The sequence below is a fragment of the Engystomops pustulosus genome, chromosome 1, assembly GCF_040894005.1.
Source record: "Engystomops pustulosus chromosome 1, aEngPut4.maternal, whole genome shotgun sequence".
Lineage (NCBI taxonomy): Eukaryota > Metazoa > Chordata > Amphibia > Anura > Leptodactylidae > Engystomops > Engystomops pustulosus.
The window spans coordinates 151,385,226-151,409,843 of NC_092411.1; the positions used below are offsets into that span (position 1 = coordinate 151,385,226).

Below are 24,618 nucleotides of genomic sequence, written 5' to 3' on the forward strand. Positions count from 1 at the left end.
AGCACACCGATCTTTCAATGTAAGAGGTTTGTGGAAACTGTGCAGTGGGATATGTCTCAGTGTCAAACGGAAAAGTGACCAAATTAAAATTGTACAAAAAGAACCCCTACGCCAAAGCCTAGTTGTATATGGATTTATTTTTATTAAAAATTCTAAATAAAATATCCAAACAAGTGAATATTTGAATATTATTTGAATCTTATTTTGACTGTGTTAAAATAAATCCATATATAAAACTAGGCTGTGGTGCTGGGGGAGCTCTGTACCTGTGTATCCTAAGAAGTGGTCACAAAGAAGTGACCAATCACTTAGCTCAATCCAGGGCAGACCTACCCACATAAGGTGTCCTGTTCCACAACATAGCCTCTGGAGCTGGGGCGAACATAACCGGATCGGTTATGAGATATATTTGGATATGTGGGCAAAATTTGAACGTCAAAAGTTAATCCTGAAGTGAAATTATATCATTAAAGTCGGGCATTTAAAGAAGACCTGTCCCCAAAAGTTTACCCCTTACAGCAGTAGTAATACCTGCTGGTAAAGGGTTAAAAGTCCTCCCCAGGGTCAAATAAAATTGTGTACACCAGGACTGATAGAGACAGGTTGGACTTATATCTGTGAAATGCTGTATATTTTGAGAATGTGTTATTTGTAATAAACCTTTGAGATTAAATTAGGCCCATGTTGTTCATGCAGAGGCAAAATGACTGCATTAAAGGGGTTATCCGGTTTAAAAAATTTCTTATGGCCGGGCTGGGGAGGGCTATTTAAACACAATAAACATGTACTTACCTCCTCTGGTGCTGCCGATGTCCCGCACCGCAGCCGGTCTTCTCTGTGCGCCGGTTTCATTACAAGTGCGCAGAGAGCTTCCGGCCGGCCGGATGCTCCCATGCGCACCATCTCCCAGCGCTTACAACGCTGAGAGATAGGGACGGATGGGAGGAGCCGTCCACATCGCGGACCGGAAGTTCCCTGTGCGCGGCTTCCGTGCCCCTGTAAACAAACAGGGGCATGGATCGAAGGGACCGTGGCGCGGGACATCAGGGGCGCCGGAGGAGGTAAGTCCATGTTTATTATGTTTGAAGCCCCTTCCACACTGGCGTTTTTCACGCGCGAGTTCTGCGCATGCATTTGACGCGCAGAACTTGCATTGCACTCTGTCCCATTGTATTCAATGGGTCTTTCTTCATTAGCGTTGTTTTTCACGCGCGTGCTTGCGTTCGTTTTCACGCGCGTCAAAATCGCAGCATGCTCTACTTTTGCGAGTCACGCGCGTTTTTCACGCCCCATTCAAGTCTACGGAGATGCATCAAGAACGCATTGCACTCGCAATCATTGCAAGTGCAATGCGAGTGCAATGCGTTTTAAACGTAAGGGTTGCTAGGTGACCAGAATAACAGTATTTCCCCTGCTCGCGAACGATCATTTAATTAAAAAAACACAATGAAGAACAGTGAAGAATAGAATAAAAACAGTGAACACAGGATCATTTAAGAGAAAAACACAGTGCAGAACACAGTGCAGAATAGATTACAGATGTTCGGCACATCTGCTTACTTGTCGGGAGATACGCGCGGAGCGGTGCGCACAAAATAGCATGTGAAGAACAATATATATGTGTGAAGAACACATTGCAGATGTATTTAAACATCTGCAATTTGTTCTTCACACACATATATATTGTTCTTCACATGGTATTTTGGGCGCACCGTTCCGCGCGTATCTCCCGACAAGTAAGCAGATGTGCCGAACATCTGTAATCTATTCTGCACTGTGTTCTGCACTGTGTTTTTCTCTTAAATGATCCTGTGTTCACTGTTTTTATTCTATTCTTCACTGTTCTTCACATCTGCTAACTTGTCGGGAGATAATATACACGGGGAACAGTGAAGAATAGATCGCAGATGTTTGCAACTTATCAGAAGACATTATTTTTCAATTAAATAACACATTTTAATCCCAAACCATGGTCCCTTTGAAAAATGCTCGAGTCTCCCATTGACTCGCGCGTGAAAAATGCGCCGAAAACGCAAAAAAAAACGCTAACAACACGCGCGTGAAAAACGCAAAAACGCTAATTACTCCAAGGAAAAATGGAACAAAAACGCAGCCAAAAACGTCAGTTTTTCACGCAATGCACCCTGACGTGAAACACAACGCTAGTGTGGAAGGGGCCTAACTAGCCCTCCCCAGCCCGGCCCTAGGTAATTTTTTAAACCCGGATAACCCCTTTAATGATGTAAGCCTATGTAATATGGGCTTGTTGCGGTACCAATAGGGCACTTCAGTATTGACGAATAGACCCACACATCATCACTAAAGGCTCTTCTGATGACAACAGTGTCTGATGCATAGTGCTATTTTTCAACATGCTTGGTTGCCATCATTTCTGCCCACTGGTCTCTTGTCCAGTGTAGATGCTCCTTGGTTCATGCAAGATGAGGAAATCTGTGTGATGGTGTGGCCAGTATCCATGCATTCCATCTAGAACGTGATTCATGGGTTAAATAACTGTTGTGAATTTTGCAGTTAAGCTCCTTGATAGGACGTGGAATTTTTGATATGATTATGAACGCATTAAAAATGCATGCGTTTTTCCAATGTTTGTTTGTGTTTTCAAAAACACAGTGCTTGATGTACGGTAATTGCAGGCATTTGCATCTCTTCGAATTTGTTAAAAGTTCACGCAGTGAACTTGTTTGTGCATGTCATCACATGTGTTCCAAAACGCAGACCACAAATGCCTGCGTTTTCAAAAACGCTACCGCATCGAAAAACGCACCTCAAAAACGCAGACACAAAAAAACGTAGGGGAGAAAACACAAAGTTAGGAAAGTTTATCCAAAATCCATTCAAAAACCCAATATACAAAGCGCAATGAAAAAACGCACCACAAAATGCAGCAAGAATACAAGTGGGAGGGGTTTTGCCCAAAACACATATGTTTGGTTTCATTGGAAACATATATGTGTTTTGGCCAAGACCCCTGAGGGCGCGTTCACACGTTGCGTTTTGACCTGTGTTTTCATTGCATTTGAAACGCATTACAAAAGCTGAGAAGAGGTGATTTGCCTAATTACATCACTGTTAACATTTCCGTTTACAAAACGCATTGTAAACACGATGCGTTTTGTTAACGTTAACAAACGTAAATAGTAATGTAATTAGGGAAATTACCTCTCATGAGCTGCTGTAATGCGTTTCAAACGCAATGAAAACGCAACATGTGAACGTGCCCTAACACTTGTGTTTTGGATGCATTGAAAAACAAACTGGCATACAAGCCTCGATCAATGTCCCCATTGTCCTTGCTAGTAGTGTAGATTTGTACCGTGTTAGCCATGGAGAGCAGAAGAAGAGTGAAGAAATCAGGCAATACCTTTTTGAGGCTAACTGAGTATATTTGATGGTGAGCTTTCGAGAATACTAGTTCTCTTCTTCAGACATGATGTTCTCCCATTGTCCTTGGTTAGACCGGAACACTGGACCTCAAGGAAACAACATTAGTCACCAGTCACCACATTGTTTACTCCGTAAACCGGGTAGACCAGTATGTTATATGGCGATATTATTTATCCCTGGTCTGACTGTACCCCGACAACCACTGAGGTTATTCCTCTAGACACGCAGCTAATACCAGGCCCATTTCACAAGAGCCGCAGCGCCACCTAAAGGAACAATCCTCACGTCTAAGTGCATGTACACATTAGAGGTCACAGAAGCGACACTACACGGGACTACGTGAGGGAAAGAAGACTGAGAGAGGCGGAAGTGCGTAGCGCAGCCCCCGCCCCCGGACATAAGTAAGCAGGTGACCCGCTGCTCGGCTCCATTGGCTGCCATTCGGTGAGGAGAGAAGACGCCGGTGACCTGGGCTGCCGGTGCACACTGTAACATGAACGGGCGCGGGCTCATAGTGGCAGCTGTGCTGCTGGTGCTGAGCGGGAGACAGGCCGAGTGTTCAGGTAAACATTGGGCATTGGGTGACCTGTGTCTGGGGACTAAGCTACTGGAGCGGCGCTTCGTACCCCGGGGTACTGGTGGCTGAGTGCCATACCGGGGTACGGCGTATACAGACCCCTCTCTGTATACGTCATTGAGCCGGGTATGGTGACGTCACGGCTTAAGTAGTCTACTTTCTCATCATGGCGTCCTCAGCTCCCATGTACAAAGGGTTAACACCAATGTAACTAAAGCTTATCCCCCTTTCTCCCGTATTGTCAGTGAATGAAAAGCAGAGCTAAGGCTTCAGGCTGTAGTTTTATATTGACCGGTTACTACAATCCATCTGTGTTGAATAGACGTTTCCATCTGGTTTCCAGAGAGCCCTTTCAGGTGTTCACACAGCATGCAATTGTAGCAGAACTTCACCTGTGACAAGCGTTTCTCTGCTATGTTTCTACACCCATTGTCTATTTACTTCACTGGGACACACAGTACAAAAGAATAACCTGTGGCCTACATGGACCTGCTTTCCGCTGTTGGTCATCACTTTCAGGACTGTATGGTTCAGTTATTGTGTTATTCTAAGATGTCCAGCTACAGAAAGTAAGCTTAAAGTACGGTAGTCCAAAGTTTAGCCATTTAGCTCTAATGCTGTCTGAATCAAGTTTTTAGGGGATCACCATCTACGTTCCTGGGGGGAAGAATAGACTTTATTTACATTACGTGGGAAACTTCCTTTATCCCTGCGGATAAATTTGTTTTCGAACCAAACAGCACAAAACATATGATACTGAGCAAAAAATGTTATCAACTGACTCTTTCCCCACTAGGTTGGTTCACTAGGTTTTGACAGTAGGAGTTGGAGACCATGAATAAGATTAATAAAATTGCCAGGTTTTGGTGCTTTAATCCGTGATCCTATGAAAAAGGATTTAAGGTGGTTGACTACAGACTTTTCTGACAGCATAACTCTGCTTTCTTCTTGAAAAACCTCAATCATTGTTGCCCAAACAATATTAAAGGCAAGTCTAATGTTAATGGAATTTTTTCCTTTTTCAGTTTATGGAGCACCAGCAACTATTTAATTCATTAAATATGGGTCCAGGTAATAGAATATGGATTTCTGTGCCTATTAATTTCTTCTATCTCCACTTTTGTCACCAAAAGTGTACATGTCCCTAAAGGCTTGTTTACACAAAGCCAAGACTCAGGAGCCACCTGCTGTGATACAAAACCATTGGCCCTGAGAGATAATGGTGCTTCATCAGGGAAGATGCTTTACACCCACCACAAGGCAGTGGCTATTCCTTGTTGGGTGTAAACAGAAGTCTGGATGGGCAGCACTGTCTCCACTTTGTGGTGTAAATGGCTTTTAGAAGTACTTATTGGTTGTTCTGTGGTCTGTCTTGCAAATCTTTTGTAAACCAGTCTGTACAGTACCTGATAGACAACTGTCTGATTATACAGTGTGTATAATGTGATGTTATTAACATTATAAGATCACTGCCGTTTACTTTTATAATAGCGTGATTATGCATTTCTAGAAGACTGTTGCTCACTACAGTCATTCTAATGAATTTAACTCGTACTCTTAGGAAAGGAGGTTTGGAGTACAGTAAGCCTATTGGGCTGTAAATAATCCTCTTAAAATGTTTGGCTGCCCTGGGACATGGCATGTGACTCCAGCTCAGAATCTCTTCAATAGTGGACATTCTTCAGCGGCTCTGCACCCTTTATTAACCCTGCTGATAAATGTTCTGTGGTATGGGCTGCTTCCAAGCATTTCTAGCCTCCACAGCTGTTTATCTGTGTAGTTCTAGGGTTATTACTAACGTGTCACCACTACTGCCACCAATAACAGGTGTGTTCAAATCCCTTTATATGGGTGGGAAGGGGTTGTCAATATGAGACTTTTTCTTAGGATGTTCAATTCTAAAAAACAATCCATGTTTCTATAGAATGCTAACAGTACTGAAACCCCCATACCAATCCTGGTAAATATGACCACCCCTTTGGGTTGTGAAACCCTTACAACTTTTTTCCTTGTTTAATGGTCTCACAATATACAGCATAAAAAAACAGGGAATCCGTGATTGGACTGATGCCCAAGAATCACCCTGGTGGTGTATGCCGTAGTGGCCAACTCTCCAAATCTGCTAGTGGTATGTTGCAGATCTACTGTCACATATTAGATCTTCTCCTTAATCAGACCAAATTTGCTGTACAGTGTGTATATGGTCACCTTCTTTTGGTTGACACCCGATAAATTCGCATTTTAATGAAAAAGCTTTCAGTTTTTTAGTGTTATGAAAAAAAACACCTTAACATAAAGTTAAAGGACATCCATCACCAGATCAAGGATTGTGAACAAAGCACACTGACATTCTGATGTGTGCCCCCTCTGGCAGGATGTGCTGTTCTCTTGGCTTATGTCCTAGTTTTTGAGAAAAAAAAGTTTTAAAAATTATGTAAATACTTTCCTGTGATGTTAGTTATTATTCCCTGCCATGTAGTGGGAAGCCGGAAATAAAATTCCAAATGTGGAAAAATTTAGAAAAAACGCGTGTGCGTTTATATATGTTTAATTGCGTTTTAATACATTTTAAAAAATTAAACGAATGTGTACAAAAAGAAAAAAAAATTTGCCATCTTCTAATAACTTTTTCAGACTTTGGGGTACGCAGCTGTGGGTCGTGTAATTTTTTGCAAAATGGGCCGACTTTTTCATTGCTACCATTTTAAGGACTATGCGACATTTCGATCACTTTTCATTACATTTTTTATGTCATGTAAAAAGGTGTAAGTCGCATTTCGGACATTTGGGCACCATTTCCCGTCTCGGAGGTCACCGCCGGCCATAACCGTTTTATATTTTGATAGATCAGGCATTTTGGCACGCGGCGATGCCTAATTTTTTAACTTTTTTTTTTCACGATTTCTTAGACCATCTAGAGTACATTGACCCTAGATGGTCAGATCGTTCCTACCATGTACGGGCGGTCCCCTACTTAAGAACACCTGACTTGCATACGACCCCTAGTTACAAAAGGACCTCTGGATGTTGCTGTACAATAAACAGCTATAGCAGTTATCAGAGGCGCCTGTACAAATTCAACTTAACAAACCTACGGACCCTATCATTGTAATGAATAAGCAGAAGCCATTCAGCCTCGGGTCAAACGAAGACCCGAGGCTACCATGGTAGCCGATCGACGCCTCCCGCCAGTGGCTCATTGTAATGAATGTGCTGCAAAAATGCCATATATTGCAATACAGAAGTATTGCAGTATATGGTAGGAGCGATCTGACTATCTAGGGTTAATGTACCCTAGATGGTCTAAAAAATGGTGAAAAAAAGTTAAAAAATATTAAAAATTCAAATCACCCCCCTTTCCCTAGAATGGATATAAAACATAATAAACAGTAAAAATCACAAATATATTAGGTATCGCCGCGTCCAAAAATGCCCGATCTATCAAAATATAAAAACGGTTACGGCCGGCGGTGACCTCCAAGACGGGAAATGGCGCCCAAATGTCCGAAATGCGACTTTTACACCTTTTTACATAACATAAAAAATGATCAAAATGTCGCACAGACCTCAAAATGGTAGCAATGAAAACGTCGCCTCATTTCGCAAAAAATGACACCTCACACATCTCCGTGCACCAAAGTATGAAAAAGTTATTAGCGTCAGAAGATGGCAAAAAATATTTTTTCTTTTTTGTACACATTCGTTTAATTTTTGAAAATGTATTAAAACACAATAAAACCTATATAAATTTGGTATCACCGCGATCGCACCGAACCAAAGAATAAAGTACAGGTGTTATTTTGAGTGCACAGTCAGTCGAAAAAACTGAGCCCACAAGAAATTTTTTCAATTTTTCCACATTTGGAATTTTTTTTCAGCTTCGCAGTACACGGCATGTTAAAATAAATAACATTACGGGAAAGTAAAATTTGTTACGCGCAAAATAAGCCCTCACACAGGTCTGTACACGTAAAAATGAAAAAGTTATGGATTCTTGAAGTTGGAGAGCGAGAAATGAGCTGAAAAACCCTGTGTCCTTAAGGGGTTAAGCATAATGTACAAAACACTAATGGTACTATGCAGATGTTGCTTTTGTTTTCCAGTGCATTTTTTTATAGCTATATTCTTCCGTTTGTTTACAAACCGCAGCCTGGGGGGGGGTTTCTGTGTGTTGTATAAATATCCTGAGCATATTTGCTACAGGTGTATGCAGAGAACAATGTCCCAATTCTGGTGTTCCTCCCTTTTTTCCCTGCCCAGTAACAAGAGTGTTTTTTGTAGGTCCTCTTGCGTAATGAATGTCTTGAGTACAAAGTGTTTCCAGTGTAATTTTATTACCAGTGTTCTGATTTTCTGGCTACAGCGCTTTAGTTTAGATCATTTGATCAGGGTTCATCTCAGAACTTAGGGTGATGCCATACATGGTTTGTTTGGTCTGTTTTTTAAGCATGCATTTTTAGTCCGTTTTAACACATCAGTTTTTGAGGATTTTTGTCAGTTTTTCCTAATTATCTTGATAAACAGGTTGTAAATAGCCAAATGCGTGGTAAATGTTGCTTAAACGCAGGCTTAAAAATGGACCAAAAAGCCAGGTGTGGCATCATCCTTATGGATTCTCCGAACTGATGCCCAGCTGTTGGCCTTGTAACTGAACACCAGGGGTGTCAAACTTGTATTCACAAAGGCCCACATCAGCCTTTCTAGATGCCTTCAATGTGCTGTTTGTAATGGTATTGCCATTTCAATATTTCTGTAATTTGGGGGGGTATTGGGTAATTTACCAATAAACATATTTTAATTTCTGCATAGCTGCATGCGTGAAGTAAAGCCCCTGCTTGAGAAATGCATTTGACCTCATCAGCTGCCATTTTCTGTGCATAAAATGGCCACAGATGGAGGGTCATGTTATCTCTAATTGTCCAGGACCTTAGCATTCATTAATACAAGCTTATTTGTCTAAAGGGGTGCATTGTCGTACTGCTAAATGTCACTGAGGCCGCACTAGTAACCAGCACCCTAGACGCACTAAAGACCACAGTACTGCTACTACTTCTTGCTGCACTGTGCTGGCTCTATGTAAAGGCGTTTGGGGCATGGGAGTTGCTGAGCAGTAAGTACACGTCTTCACCCCTCAGGCCCTCTCTTGCTTTCCTGGCAGGAGATGCCAGTATTAATGAGGACTTGTCTTGTATGCTCAACACAAGCCGACCTCCTATACCAGTAAGCATTGCCATCACTGGTCTGTGTGATCTGAAATTTTGTAATCCTGGCCTAATATGTGTCTTTACAGGAATTTCCCACTGGGAATAGGTAACCTCTTGCAATGCAAGTCCTTTGACCGTTCTACTGTAAACCTAATTACAGATATCGATGCTGAGTCTATAGGAGACTTTCTTTGTTTTCCATGGTGGTTTCATGCTGTTGCCCTCCAAGGGTGATGCCGCACGTCCAGTTTTTGGTCTATTTTAAAGCATGCATTTTCAGTCATAATTTTTTACTGTTTACCATGCATTTGGCTGCTTTGAACTTGTTGATCTATTAAGATAAACGGGTACTAAGCAGGAAACGCATTTCAAACAGTCAAAAACTGATGCGTTTTATAAACTGACTGACAACACATGCTTTAAAACAGTCCAAAAAAGGATGTGTGGCATAACCCTTAGTAAAATCCTCTGACTGCCTGTTTTTGTGACTAACCTTCTAATGGCAAAGAATCAAATTCAGCTTTAGGCAGAGAATGGAGAGTCACAAACAGCCTAAACTTGTTTACTTGGTGTGTAACTGGCAATGCCAAGCAGGGGGGTTTATTTTACTTTTTGTCCACCCTCCAAGTGCTTGCCAATAGATGCTACAAAGACTTAAGCAAAATGATGACCTATGAGGTCTGGTGAAGTATTAACTGGGTAGTGTAAGTGCCAGTAAAAATGAGTTTAAAGGTCATTAGAGCTTTAGTACATGATGCGTTAAATGGGCTGTCAAATTGAACTGAGGCATTAATCAGTAAAATGTTGATTTTCTGTCCGCCCTATTAGGGCGACTGGGTTAGGTTTGTTATAGATAAACCACTATTCTTTTATCTAGCCGTGGTCAAGGAGGTGGCTTTAGTATGAAATCTGTGCTACATGGGAATACACCTCATCTCACTTTTTATCCTCTACAGTTTTCCCATGTTGGTCTTTACATTTTACAATTATCAAAACCTAATGGTTGGGGACAACAATCTGTACTGTCCCATTTAAAGGGATTAAAGGGATATTTAAGTTGCCTTATTTTGCAGTATAACGTGTTTGCTGTGAAGGCCTTGGTATGCTTTATCTACAAAAACTTGGACTTTTGTTAATGTGTGAATAATGGAGCATAATCTTATCAGGCCCCAAGAGTGACCGGATATTAGCGCTTGCATTATTGATTTGCTAAATGCTTAACGTTCTTGACATGCAATTATATCAATGCCTTATAACTGATGTGGTTTTAAAGAGCCAGCAAGTCAGTGTAAGATATTCCTGATAATGAGAATCGAAGGCTGTTCTAGGATCAAGAGCACATATTAATTGTAGCCCATAGTCTTCCTTAGAATGTTCCCTTGAACGAGCACGTCATTTCCAGATGTCCTAATAGGAGTATGGATCAGAGTCTCTACTTGGAATATTCAGTTATTTCACCTGTTGATAGCCTGAATTTCTGGTTTTGACTGCTTCTTTACACGTGCTGTTGGTAGATCTCTGCTTAATTTTCTGACCCTCCCCACTCCTTGTGCCTGTCAGAAGCTCATGGTGTTTTAATTCAGTGACTTGGAGGGTTAAATGCAGTACTCCTGCAGCCTGTGTGGTGGTGTCTATATGGAATAGGATTTGGGTGTATTGTACAGCACTGGTACTGTGCCTCAGTACTGGAGGTGGTGATGACACAGATTAACTTGCTGGGTAGTAGCTGCTCAGTGCAGGGTGAAGGTGACTTTGAGATGAGTCGTGTGACTGTTGCATCCAATCACAATAGGAACATGGTGTTAGCAGTTTTTTGTGTGTAAAAGGTGCTAGCTATAATTACTGTGCTTGTAGTAGGGAGAGGTTTGTGATCCCTCCTGTTTTCTTGCAGTTTCTTTACTTACGGTCAGAATAGAGGTTTGTCATTATCCTGGTTCAGCACATACTCATTATACTGTTCTGTGTGGTTATAGTTTATATAAAGCAGCGTCTGCCTTGAAGAGCACATAACTGAAGTGTTCAGAGGTTACCACTAGAAAAGGGTCGCAGCATATTTCCCATGGCTTTAGTGGTGATTGGGCTTGTGTGACTGCATCCAGAGAGTTAACACTATATGCCAGTGATGGCAAACCTTTTAGAGACAATGCCCAAACTGCATCCCAAAACCTAATTACTTATCGCAAAGTGCCAGTACGGCAATTTAACCAGAAAACTGACGGTTTAGTTTAGAATCAGTTTACACAGGACTGTCTGAGCTCGGATTCCAGCAGTCCTATACACACTGAAACGCCACTTTTACACCATTTTACATCACATAAAAGAGTAATAAAAAGTTAACAAAAGGTCACTCAAAATGCTAGCAATGAAAACGGCTCGTTAAGCAAAAAAATAGGGTAGATGGGCAGAGTTAAGGCTGGGGGGGTGTGTAATGCAGCATCTGGAGTTCGAGGCAGTGGGGTTATGAGGCAGGAGTTCTAGGGAATGGGGTGATGGGGTCAGTGACCGGAGGTGAGCGGGGGGGGGGGGGTGTAGGGTAGTGAGGATGGCCGGAGTTCGGGCGGGAGAATTGCAGTAGTGGGCAGAGTTCGCAGGGGGGGGGGGTGCGATAGCGCACAGAACGGGCTGGTATTCGGGGGGGTGGGGGGCTTGTGGTAGCGGGCACAGTTTGTGCCGCAAGTTTTGGGGAGGTTGCAGGCGGCGTTTTATGGGAGCGGCAGGAAATCCACCTTCCTGCTGATCTATTATGCCTCGTGGATGCCCCTAATTAAAAAAATAAACTCCCCTCAGACTCCATGTTCCTCTGGCTGATCACTGCAGCGCACACGGAGTAAGGTGCCCAGCGCTGGCAGCGTAATGACATTACGCTGGGACGCTTACCGTCCTGTGCGCTGCTGTGATCAGAGTGACAGAGTAGGCAGTGTCAGCGCCCTGCTCTGTAATGGCTGTTAGCAGTATCGGAGTGCAGCTCCGATACTGCTAACAGCCATGACAACCAGTTGTGGACAGTGGTTGTCCGCACCTGGCAGTGGTTGGGAGGATGGGGCGCGTGCCAGCAGTGAGGGCTCTGCGTGCCCTCTCTGGCACGCGTGCCATAGTTTCGCCACCGCTGCTATATGCTGAGTGCCACTGATTGGAGATGGGAGATTTCTCTGGCTCTATTTACTTTGTGTTAACTTGTGTATACACCTAGTTTACATTATTTGTATATGTGTACACTGAGCATAGCGCGATCTCCCCTTGCAATTTTCTGACACTGTCTGCTGCTGATTGGACAGTCAGAGGAGATTATCATTACACACTACTGTCAGAGGTGGTGCCAGAGCAGTGCAGAGGGAATTACAATGGTCAGATACCTGGACTGATATCTTTGCAACCTTGGGGGATAGAAAGAAAACTCGGTGTCCATGAATCTTGGAAGCAGTCCTTACAGAATACAGTGTTCATTGTGAGCTGGTGAAAGCTCCTTTTTAGATGAGACCTTTTTCAGGTCTTTACTTATATATAAATTTTTTTTTTTTGTCGTCATTTTCTTGCAAATTGTGTTGATTGCCCTTTTATTCAAAATTGTCTCTAGGTTCAGTGTATTTGTGTGATCTATATATTGTACCTGTCAAAGGTCAACAGCTGACTGCTGTCTGTACCACCTTCATTTGCACATAACTTACCCAAATGTCAGCCAGATGGTGGTAAAGGGCAGTGATACTGAGCTCTGCTGCATCTGTTATGCTGTATATTTAGTTCTACAGCCGCTTCCGCATAAACCTACATGATGGCATTGTGGTGTATGTGTGAGCTCCACTCGCATTTATGACAGTAGAAAAGACTATCCAAGCCACAAACACAGGCAGGATTTGGACCGGCTCTGAAATTTGCAGCTCATTGTAGAATAAAAATATATTCAGTTTATCATCTGGAAGTATACCACATCCATCGGTGTTATAAGTTTGGTGGATGGTGATAGCCTGGCAGTGCCATTAAACTTGTTCTTGGAGGTTATAGGTTATGTACTAAGAGCACAATCCATTTTGTGTCTTTGTAATCGCAGCAAGAGCCGGCACCTCACAGCTAGAATTTAGATGCAGAGATTTTCTGCATGTTAATGCATCATTACTTTTCTAAATTGCTGGTTGTAAGTGTTAGATATAGCCAATGTAGTATTGCTGAGTCATGTAAAATAACTTTGCAAAGCAGCGGTCTCCAGAGCTTGAGGTGAAGCGTTTTTTTTTTCTTTTTTTCCCTGCAATCCTAAAACAAGTAGGACCAATTTCGCACTGTAGAATCACTTTTATATTGTGCGTTTTAAGCCACATCTACACAGTTTATGAAGATCATTGCTCATAAGAACAATAATCTCAGTAATATTAGCTGGGTTTATTTCTCTGTCAACTATTTAGCAGGATTTTCTGGCTATGAAGTACTATTATGTTCTTTTTTCTATGCAAATGTGGCTGTGCTGTATTTGCATATTTGGTTTAGTTGTTGTGGTTAACCTTTTTACTCCTACCCCACAGCTGGGTTTATTAAGTCTCCACTCTCGGAAATCAGACTGACAGGAGATTCGGTGGCACTACACTGTGAGGCCATCGGCCGCCCAATGCCAGAGATACAGTGGTGGTTTGAGGCAGACTATAGCAATGAAAGCTTCTCTCAGCTGTGGGATGGGGCACGAGAAGACCGTGTACAGATGAATGCAACATACGTCTTCCATGCTGCGAGTACACTCTATCTCTTCAACCTCAACCCAGAAGATTCTGGGACGTATGAGTGCCGTGCCAGCAACGATCCAGACCGTAATCATTTGACAAAGAGTCCTCGCATCAAGTGGATTCGAACACAGGCCAATGTTATTGTCCTTGACCGTGAGTTGGAAATCGGATTAAGAATCCCTGTGATGTTTTGAAGACCCACTCCCTCCTAGCCAAATAATTCCACTTGGTGTTGTAGTCCTGAATTAGATGACTCCTTGAAATGTCTGGTTTCCCCAATCCTCTGCTCCTAGGCGCTACTCACACAATGTGAGGTTCTTCCCGTCCTATTCCTCCCATTCCAGGCTTAGCTGGACCTGTACAGTTGAAATTCCTCTACTGGACCTGAATCCTTCCCCTTAAAAGACAACTTTTTTTATATGTATGGGGAGAATTGGTAGTTATGCCAGATTAAGAGGGCTAATCCAGAGTATTAAACACCGCAAAAACCCCTGCCATCTTCCCGTAATCTGGAAACATCCGTATGATCCTGTCGGCAATCCTACCAGATATCCCACTTATTGAAACCTGACCTTCGATGCTGCTATGCTTTCTCCCTAGATAGTATTTTGTCCCGGATTTGTTCTGGCTTTGGAGCACAACCTTATCCTGCTTCCTGCTTTTCTTCCCAGTTCCTCAAAGTGGTGTTTTTAATGCTGCTGAATTGGTTTTGAGATTTAAGAGTTGAGCATCTCTGTGGGGGTCTTTTGTAGACAAGCTGCATTTTTGTTCAACTGTAGACGTTCTGGCAAATTCAACTTTATTTTTATACCTTAGAACAATACAATTATTCCTGCCTGGGAACCAACATTGGCAGCACATACTTCCATGTGACATACATAATGTAATGATTTTTGTCCACAGATCCCCGCATTATAACAAGCTCCCCTGATGGACCCGATGGAGAAATACTGAAGTGCAATTTGACAGATCATTCTTTTCAAATTGCTGGTCACCAGTGGTTTAAGGGGCACAAACTTGTGCATGAAGACAAAGATGGCTCTCATATTACAACATACAAGTAAGCATCTGATGTATGCAATGCTTCCTCTGAAATGCTTGTCATGTGGGCACAGCATCTGTGAAAGGGCCTAAGGGTAACTGCAAGTGTAGCCGAATGGCTTCAGGATTCATCAGTGGGAATTCTGCATCCATTCTGCAAGCATCAAAAACCCTGGATCCACAGCATGAAAGGACATCTATCACCAGACCAAGGATTGTAAACCAAGCACACAGACATACTGGTGTGTGTGCCCCCTCTGGCAGGATCTGCTCTTCTTTTAGCAGCTTATGCCCTGGTTTTTTTTTACAAAAAAAGGCTTTTAAAATTATGTAAATGAGCCTGAGGGGCTCCAGGCACCACAGAAGTAAAAGGAGCCTGGAGCACCTCGGGCTCATTTGCATAATTTTAAAAGCCTTTTTTCGTAAAAACCAGGGCATAAGAAGCTAAAAGAGCTGATCCTGCTAAAGCGGCACACACCAGTATGTCTGTGTGCTTGGCCACCCAGACCGTGAACGGCTCTGGGTGGCATTACCTGAGCCCCACTTAGCTGATGCTTCAGTTTTAATGTCTCACCCTTCCCTGTCTACACAGAACTTCCCCCTCTGTCTGATGTCATCTTACAGCAGCAGAGGAAGTTTTGGCACACTAGGGAGGGTTGTTGGTGAGGGAAGTTCTCCTGCACAGTGTAACGGCCAGTGAAGCTACCACTCTAATAACACCTACAGTAGCCCTTCAGGCTCATTAGTCATCTTAAAATTATGGTTTTAGAAGGAAGGAGGCCGTGGATAATATAAGATGATTAGCACTGTCACCGTGCCTGGATCTATAAGTAGTTGTCCCTGGGTTTTCCCGATGGATTTTCATGGTAGATTTCCTTTAACCGAAAGTTATACGAGGATGTTGCTGTCTTTGTATCTGTGCAGTCAGCAACTGCTTGCATCAACTTCACTTTCAGAGGTGGTGGCTGCTTCACTTTCCCGGGAGCAGACGTGCCACTCAACTATCCATGGATAAACTGCATTAGAATTCTTTCCTGTGACCTGAATTCCTGTATGTCCTGCATGAGCAGAATAAAACAATCAGTGTTTTGTCTTCCATCCCTCTTGCACAGCAGTTTTAATAATGGCCTATCTGTTTTAGCATTACTGAAGTGAATGTTGAGAGCTCTGGACAATATACTTGCAAGTTCCTGACTGTTCCTGACCTTATTGGAGTGATTAATGTCACAGGTACAGTATTATATATTCCTCTATAGTTTTATTCTGGGTATAATTAAAGCATAAATGGCTACATGTTATGGCAGTGAACATGGCTTGTTGTAAAGTTCCCACAAACGGTGAAGGGTAAAGGTATGATATGATAAAGTCATGTTCTTACACTTGGGAGGCAGTTGTTGTTTTTGGTTTTTGGTTTGTAAATGATTATTCCACTATAGGGTTTTCCTTTAATTGGCAAAACTTGTATACATTGATTATCCAGCGTTATCTGACATGTTCCTGCCGGGGCAAGGCAACCTGCATAATGAATGTGTATTAAATGACTTCTGATTGCAGTGCTCTAGTCAGAGACTTGTATGCAGTATAGCCACTATCAGCAGTAGTTACTTTATTTTCTGGAGATCTTGTTCCTTGACTGTTTAGTTTGTTTTATGGCTCTACTCCATTTCACCAAAGCTTTGATCAGTGACTGCACTTTAGCTACAGTTCCTAGTAAGATGTTGGTTTTTAAGCTGAGACTTAAAGTAAACTCCTAAATCACCTTACTAGTTTAATCTTTTAACTAATCAACACATTGTGAATTTTTTTTAGTTCCACCCAGTGTTTTGGCTTACAAGAAGACAGAGCATGGCAATGAGGGAGACACAGGCGTTATGACCTGCAAGAGCAACTCCTACCCTTTCGTGGAACAATGGATGTGGTACAGGTCATCTGAGGATGGCAGTATCCAGGTTTGAACATTATTTTTTATTTTTTTTCTAGTAAGTTTTTATATACAGTAGAAGGGTTTCAGATATTTATCGGTTTTGTGCCTTTATATTTTTAAATAAACCAGACAAACAATAAATAAAACCTAAGAGCAAAAACTCCTTGGGAAAACTGCACATGTAACATGTGGAATTTCTGCAGTGTAGTACAGTAGCTTTGTAGTGTATGGGATTTATGCACAGATAATGATGCAGGAATCTCTTTGCTTTGCAATCCCCCAGCTGCAGCAAAACTGCACGGATTTCGGCTGGGTTCTGATGCTTGCAGGGTTACCGCTGGTCTAAATGTACAGCTACTATAAGAAATCAGTGTTCCTAGTGGAGCTTTCGATATTCAGTCCTGACCAATGTTATTACACTTCTGATCAAACACTTAAAATGGTCATCTGCTGCAGCCTTGATACACTTTTGAATTCGCACTTGTTCATAACTGTTGGTTGAGGGTGAAGTCCTAATGTGTGGCAAGGATTAAACCTTTAATCTGCAATCTTCTCCCATTAACAAAGTGTCCCCAAATATGGCTTGCACTTTGACCCTGGTAACAAAGATAAATTCTATGTGTAGTGTTTTCGTATTTAGGCCTCAATTTTCCAACCTGCTAGTGGACAGAAAAATTCCATCAATGTTTCTTGTTTGTACAGCCTCTGTCTATTTCTGTATTGCAGTGGAAAGTTGTTAGGCTGTGTTTAGGGCGTGTTTTGGTGCTCAGTAGGAAGTTCCTTCATGTATCAGTTAGCCTTTGTCAAGATTCTTTTGGCTGCTTGATGAAGTGTTGCTCTTGGTCCAGTTTCTTCTCTCTGCTGTGCTTGGAACTTCCCCACCTAGAAACCCCATAGACAGGATGGAGCTGAGAAAAGGAGGTCCCCACCCTATTGTTCTTGGATTTAAAAGCGCGTTTCAGGTGACTGGGTGCTGGCTGCCTCTCTACTCGTAGAGAATAAACACTCAGCTGCTGGAGGCTTTATTATTGCCAGCAAGCTAATTTTTGAAGCGCAATAGGCAAGTAACCTGGTGCTATGATATTTTGGTTCCTGAATTGGTTTCCAGGAGGGTATTAATCTATGCAGATATCTTATGTTGTATATATTTTTACTAATTTTCTCCCCCCCCCCCCCCCCTTCCATTCTAGCCTTTGGTGAATGGAACAGATGAGCGTTATTACATTAAATCCACTGGAAATAAAACGGAACTTCGCATTCACCAACTAGACATTGAGAAGGATCAGGGTGAATATATCTGCAATGGATCCAACGTGCTGGGCACCACAGGTGCTACAGTCGCCCTTCGTGTGCGCAGCCGCCTTGCTGCACTTTGGCCATTCCTTGGTATTGTGGCTGAGGTGATCATTCTGGTCACAATAATCTTTATCTATGAGAAGAGGAGAAAGCCTGATGAGGCACCTGAAGGTAAGGCTAATAAACATCCATTCTTGGGCAATGGCTTGCGCTATGCATCTGCTTAAATGCAGCTACAGCCAACAATGCATTTTTTTATTGCATTGTGTAATACACCCCCTCTCCCTTTCTTAAAATGAAAGACCAGATTCATGTTAGTAGACTTGCAGTGTTGTTTACTTAGATGTTGGGGTTTGTACGTGATAAAGAATTTGAGTTTGGAAGGTTTTTGACACTGCATCCTTATAGCAATTCTTCCCTCCTACTCCTGAGCAACAGGAAGGGGAAATTCGTTTTGTAAGAATTAATGGATTTTGTTGCTTGGCTTTGCTTTTTGCATCTAGAACAAGACTATGGGATACTATGCCATACTAGTTTCTGCCCTCTTTTGTAGCATCTGTAGCATCATAAAGACGTTGGTCTTGTTAAAGGATTTACAATATTTATTTACAAAATGTATTTTCTTCCAACAGATGAAGATGGTGGATCTGCACCTCTGTAAGTACTTTGCTCTATGCATGTTTGTTAAAGCATGAAGAGGTTGTTTTGTTTCTTTTGTTAGTTTCTAATGGCCTCTTTTTTTTAGGAAAAGCAATGCTGCAGCAAACCATGAGACTGTGCGGCAAAGAAATTCAAGCTGAGCCATAGGTAAGGTTTCTTACAATGACTGCAGGAAGATGTGCACAATTTAAAACTGTCATAGACTTTGTCCACCACCTACATTATGATACAGCCACACATCTGCAACTAGGGATTGGGTGCATCCTCTTCCCCCCCCTTTGCATGCCATGACAAATGTAGTCCTTAGACAGTGATTAGTTCTCATGATGGCTGTGGCACCTGTGCCCGCTAGGCAATGCTGAGTTAAAACAACAATTGTTAATGAAATGCCCCAATACAGTATTGCCTATTGTGATATGAATAAGGAGATCCTGTGGCATAACACAACAACCTAACCCCGTAACAACTAGTGACATATTGGTGCGTCCAAGTATATTAAGGGAGAATGAAGAGGGCTCACAAGCTGATCCATCTCCATTCAAGCTGTGTATATTACAGCTAACTCTCACGGTAATACGTGGCACCGATTGCAGGTGTAAATACTTTGCCGCTGACAAAGCTACTAGTGGCAGTTAAAACTCATAGGTGCTGACATATTGGCTCTTGTCGTCGCTTTCCATGACTTCATCGGTGCTTCAAGGGAACCTGTCACCAGGGACCTAATTTTCACTTAAGACGGGTTGCAGAAGCCCATCACAGCTGCAGTGCAAAAATGCGACTCTGCCTTCTATAAGCATTTGCATTACAAAATAGTCTTCTAACTTACCTTGCACAAATCCTGGGGTAGTCACAGGTGTTTCATTAAAAAAAAAAAAAAAAATTTGACTTGTCTGTTACTCATGCCTCAGATCTTGGCCCACACCTTTGTGCTTTTGTAAGGCTCCTCCCTCCTGCTCCTTCAGAGGTCACAGCCTGGTGAGCTGACATCAGTGGGGGCAGGAGGAGCTGTACATGAGCACAAATGTGGGGGCTAAGATATGAGGAGTGGGTAACAGACAAGTCACGTTGTTTTTTGAAATGCATCCAAACCAAAGCCCAACCCCTGTGACTACCCCAGGATTTTATCAGGGTGCAAGGTTAGTTAGAACACACAATTATACTGCAATGCAAATGCTTAGAAAAGGCAGTCATTTTTGCACTGCAGGTGTCGTGGGCTTCTGCAACATGTCTTTATTGAAAATGAGGTCCCTGGTGACGGGTTCCTTTTCAGTTGCCGTGATGATCCGTTGCTTTAAAAAGATTCCAGGACCTGTCATTGAGTAATATCTGTAACAGTATCAAAGGTCATATAGTCCCCAAAATGTTTGCAGTGAAAAAGTAATCTCATCTCTCCTTCCACAGCTCTGTACACTGAAGTGTCAGAAAGCAAAACTAAAATTTATTTTCATACAGAAGGTTTTAAAATGTATTAAGACACAATGAAACCTTTACAAATTAGATATCCTTGTGAGCGCACCAACCCAAACAATAAAGGACACCTCTTTTATTATCCACCAGTGAAAGTTGCAAAAAACAAAGCCCACTACAAAATGTTGTTTTTTTCACCTATTTCATTTGGAATTACTTTTCCACTTCCCAGAACATGGAATATTAATTGCAAAGTACAATTTGTGAAACAGAAAACCATGCCACACAAAGCTCTGTACGTGGAAAAATAGTTACATTTTTAATTTGTGCAGTGAAAAATAAACGTGCTACAACAAAAGGCCAAAGTTGTTGAGGGGTTAATACAATTTAAAAACCTGCAATTGGTTCAAAAATGACTTTAATATGTATAAATGTTTGGTGAATTCATACTGCTATGATGTTGGGAGCTCTGCTGGAAGTGGTTAACATAACTCTGTATACGTGTCAATGACTGTTTTCACTAGCGTGAATTTTGTTTTGTTCTTTGTAGATGGATGGAAGATAAAACTATATTGAACAAGTTCTGGTATTTCACACTCAGAATGAAGAATTCCCTGTCTCTTCTATATTCTACACCACAACAACCAATCCTGATTCTTATAATTTTTTAATATAACGTGTAGAAATGTGTGGGTTTTTTTTTTTTTTTTGCTTTAAACAGAAACCATATTTTTTGCGGGATGTACATGTGGTTCTAGTTCTGCTGATTGGAGCCACTTGTTTTAGAGATGCAGCTGCTGTACTATGAGCAGCCAGTATATGTCAGATTCAGTAGGATAAGCCTTATCAATTCCAATTGTATGTTTATTTTATCCTGACCTATGATTTTCTTCTGTGCTTTATACTTTTTGTAAATGTGCTTGTCTGTTGGAAGGACTTTATTTTTCCATTTACATGGGAAAGGAGAATGAAGAAAATGGTATCATGTGGTCCACAGCCTGATGTATCTGTGTTTTTCAAAGTTTGACACTGGATTGTAAATTGTGTCTGAAGTGAAACCACACCAATAAAGATGTCCCACCTTTTAATATGTTCTTTAATTGGTATTACCCATAGGTTTCTTAGTAGGATAAACATGCTGGCTGGCTATATACTCCACACAGGGGGAAGGGGGTGGCGGCATGCTGGCTTTATCCTCCACTTTTGGCGGGCCATATCCTCCACCCCACGCGGTGGGCGGGCCAAGAACTTGTCCTGGGACCTTTCACAGACTATGAAGATGTTGGCCACATAACCTAACAAATGTCTGGATATGAAGTGACCATTTTGGAAAGGGCACCCCTTAAAGAATGTATCTAGGGTTGTGTGAGCATTTTAACCTCTGCAACGCTGGCCCAAATGTAATACAATATATTTGGCATAATTAAGCATTTATAGATGCCAATAGGGACCAGTCCAGTAGAAAGAACGACCCTATTTTGGAAACTACACCCCTCCATGAACTAATCTAGTGGTAAAGTTAGTATTTTAACTCCACAGGTGGACCCCAAATAACAATCTTAATGGATAGTGCATAGTAAAAAAATATCCATCATGTCTTTTTGTGCCCAGGTCCTGTTCTCCTCCCCAACCCCTCTTTCCTGGTCTCCAAAAAGAAAATACTTTATAACCACCTCTTGAAATTCCAGTAAAGTTTCCCTCTGGCCTGCACATCAATATAACACAGGAATTATATAGTGCTATATGAATGTATGCATACAATGCTGCAGTATTTCTGGAAGTGACACCAGCACTAACCTGTTCAAGTGCCTCAATTGTTCAGGTGCACCAAATCCCACACTATCTTCCCTGTAACACCCAGGAAGGGGGGGACATTCTGGGGGCACTATAGTGGAGTCCCTCCCTTCATATACCCTGAACTTGTAGGTCTATCCTGATGTACTTTCGCACAGCTTATACATCTTCACGTCATACCTTGCCCTCTTACTGGGCAGTTACTGGTGGAATTGAAGTCTCCCTTTAAAATGTACCAGGGACTCGTCTATAACCATGTTTCACGGGCCTATATGGCTGGGCGAACTTGGCACTAAAATGGTCTAATATGGGCCTTACCTTAAATAAACAATCATAACCAGGGTCATCTCTGGGTGGGCACTGTGTTTTGTCAGTGTAACGCAAAAACTTATGTATGGCTTCAAAGCGCATCCTGCTCCTCAACATGCGAAGTCCCTGATTGATGGTTTCTTTACAATCCCAATAGGAACTATTATACCCCAATACTTAATCTCTGCTGCAGTGACAAGTGTCCACCTTTGGGGTTGTGCATAAAATGAATTGGGGTTTTGGGCAATATGCTGTGCAGTTTGTAATTGTAGTCCAGACAAATCTCTATTCAATAGCTCCTCATCAATAAAAATACTTAGTCGACAGCTCAGAACCCTGTCGTGTCAAGTTTAATTACAGGTTGGCCCAAACCGTCTGGGACCTGAGGGGTATAATGATCTGAGGCTACCCATGTGGGGTCAGTGGAAGCGCCAGACACTTCTCCAGCATAAACCCTATGGCACCTTCTCCGTTGTTCCAGGTCACTGGAAGATAAGGAAGAGAAGGCAGCATGTTGTATGCCTCCAACATGGTGTATGTCTTCTGAGACATTGTACACCAGAATAATTACTGCACCCAACTACACAGATAAACCGCACAGCCGGCACACAGAAAAAAAAAGGGAGAATGCACACCAAACTACACGGTAAGCCACACAGATGGATCAAACTGTGGGTACACCTATGGGTGTGCTGGAAAAAAATACTAGACACAAAAAAAACCCATGTGCACCACGCAAAAGGATCTACAAATACACCTAGCTTTCCCGAAGACTCCCTTACTAGCGCTAAAGATACTGTGCAGCGCTATTCACACAGCGCACTGAAAAGTGCATTTGGTATCACAAGGGACAGACAGGAGATGGGAAAAATGGAGGACAAGTTTGATCACGCAAGGTGATCACACAGGGAATATACAGGATGCAGGAGTGATCAGATAGTGTATAGTGCTTTTTGGTGTGACCGTAATGCTCAGCTCCTCTCTCCAGCGATACCAAACCAAAATTGTGCCACCGGAGGAAGGAGCTAAAAACTTGTTTTTCCACCACGTTCCATGACGGCCCCCACCTGGAGGATGCTCCTATATCCTGTAGGGACAGGAAGCGCAAGAGATTAAAAGCTCCTCCCTAGCACCCAACACCAGTGTCTTCCTGTCCCTTCGGGATATAGGATGCAAGAGAGTCTCCCTAGGGAGACACGAGTTTCTTTTTACTTTTACTTTTTTACTTTTTTACTTTAATGGGTTCCGCCTCACAACCGAGTGGGGGGAACGCCAAAATATACCTCCTCCCCGCCCCCCGTTCTGCCAGCCCAACCAACGGTCCCGGGAGACCAATGCTGGGTGGTTGCGGGGGGGACATGCAGCGGTACCTGTGCCGGGGCCCTTTTCTCTGCTGGAGGACCGGTGTGTGAGGGGCATCGGTCCTCGGCGGTGAGGGATTCCGGCTCCGGTAGGTGTTTTCGTGCGCGCGCGCACGTGCTGCTGGTGTGCGTGGTCCGGAATGGCCGCGTACCGGAAGTCGGCCGCAGACGCGACTTCCGGTGTACACGTCAGAGCGACAGGGTCGCGTCATTAGGGGCGGACCCGAAAGTCGGCTCCGTGGACGCATGCGCAGTCCAGGAGCCCGATCGCTTCCGGTTTGAACCGGAAGGGGGAGGAGGGACGAGCCTCTCCAGAACGCGGGAAAAAATCAAATTTAAGCGTTCCTGGAGGTAAAACCTAGTCGGTGGCTCTGGTGCTTCCAGCAAAATGGCTGATGACGCATCCAACCTGTTCCAGGTCCTGGTACCCGTAAGTACAAGCCCTGGGCTGTCCTCTTCTCTCTCACCATACATTTCATACCTGTTATTAACTGTTATCATGTATGCTTCTCTTAGGGGAAAGAGCAGAAAGAACCTAAAGAGAAAGAACAGAGAGAGAGAGATAAACCCCTTAAAAAACCCTCTAAAAGATGTGGCTTATGTAGTTCTAAATTACCAGAGGACTATAGGAAAAGCCTGTGTTCAGATTGTCTGACCAAAATTTTAAAAGAGGAAAGGTCGTCATTAATGGACGAAATAAGGTCCGCAATAAAGGAAGAAGTTTCTTCCTCTATTGCTGCTCATTTACCCGAACCACCTAGGAAAAAACCTAGATACGTTCAGTCTTCCTCTTCTGATCAAGACTCAGATTTCCCTTCCTGTTCTTTAGATGATAGACCGGAAGAAAGTCTAGAGGGGGGACATTCAAAAGATCAGGGGCACACAAAGTATTTGTTTGCGTCCGAGGATCTAGACAGCTTATTAAAAGCCTTGA

General features: G+C 42.7%; 1 protein-coding gene across 1 annotated transcript; it reads left to right on the forward strand.

The window, feature by feature from the left end:
• The first annotated feature begins 3,827 nt into the window (after positions 1 to 3,827).
• BSG (basigin (Ok blood group)) lies at positions 3,828 to 21,308 on the forward strand. The gene is made up of 9 exons (XM_072111009.1): positions 3,828 to 3,968; positions 13,698 to 14,045; positions 14,796 to 14,952; positions 16,075 to 16,163; positions 16,743 to 16,882; positions 18,048 to 18,324; positions 18,786 to 18,810; positions 18,899 to 18,960; positions 20,771 to 21,308. Exons 1-8 carry the CDS (start codon positions 3,899 to 3,901, stop codon positions 18,951 to 18,953), a joined length of 1,161 nt encoding a protein of 386 aa, XP_071967110.1. The 5' UTR covers positions 3,828 to 3,898; the 3' UTR covers positions 18,954 to 18,960; positions 20,771 to 21,308.
• Positions 21,309 to 24,618: the final 3,310 nt, after the last annotated feature.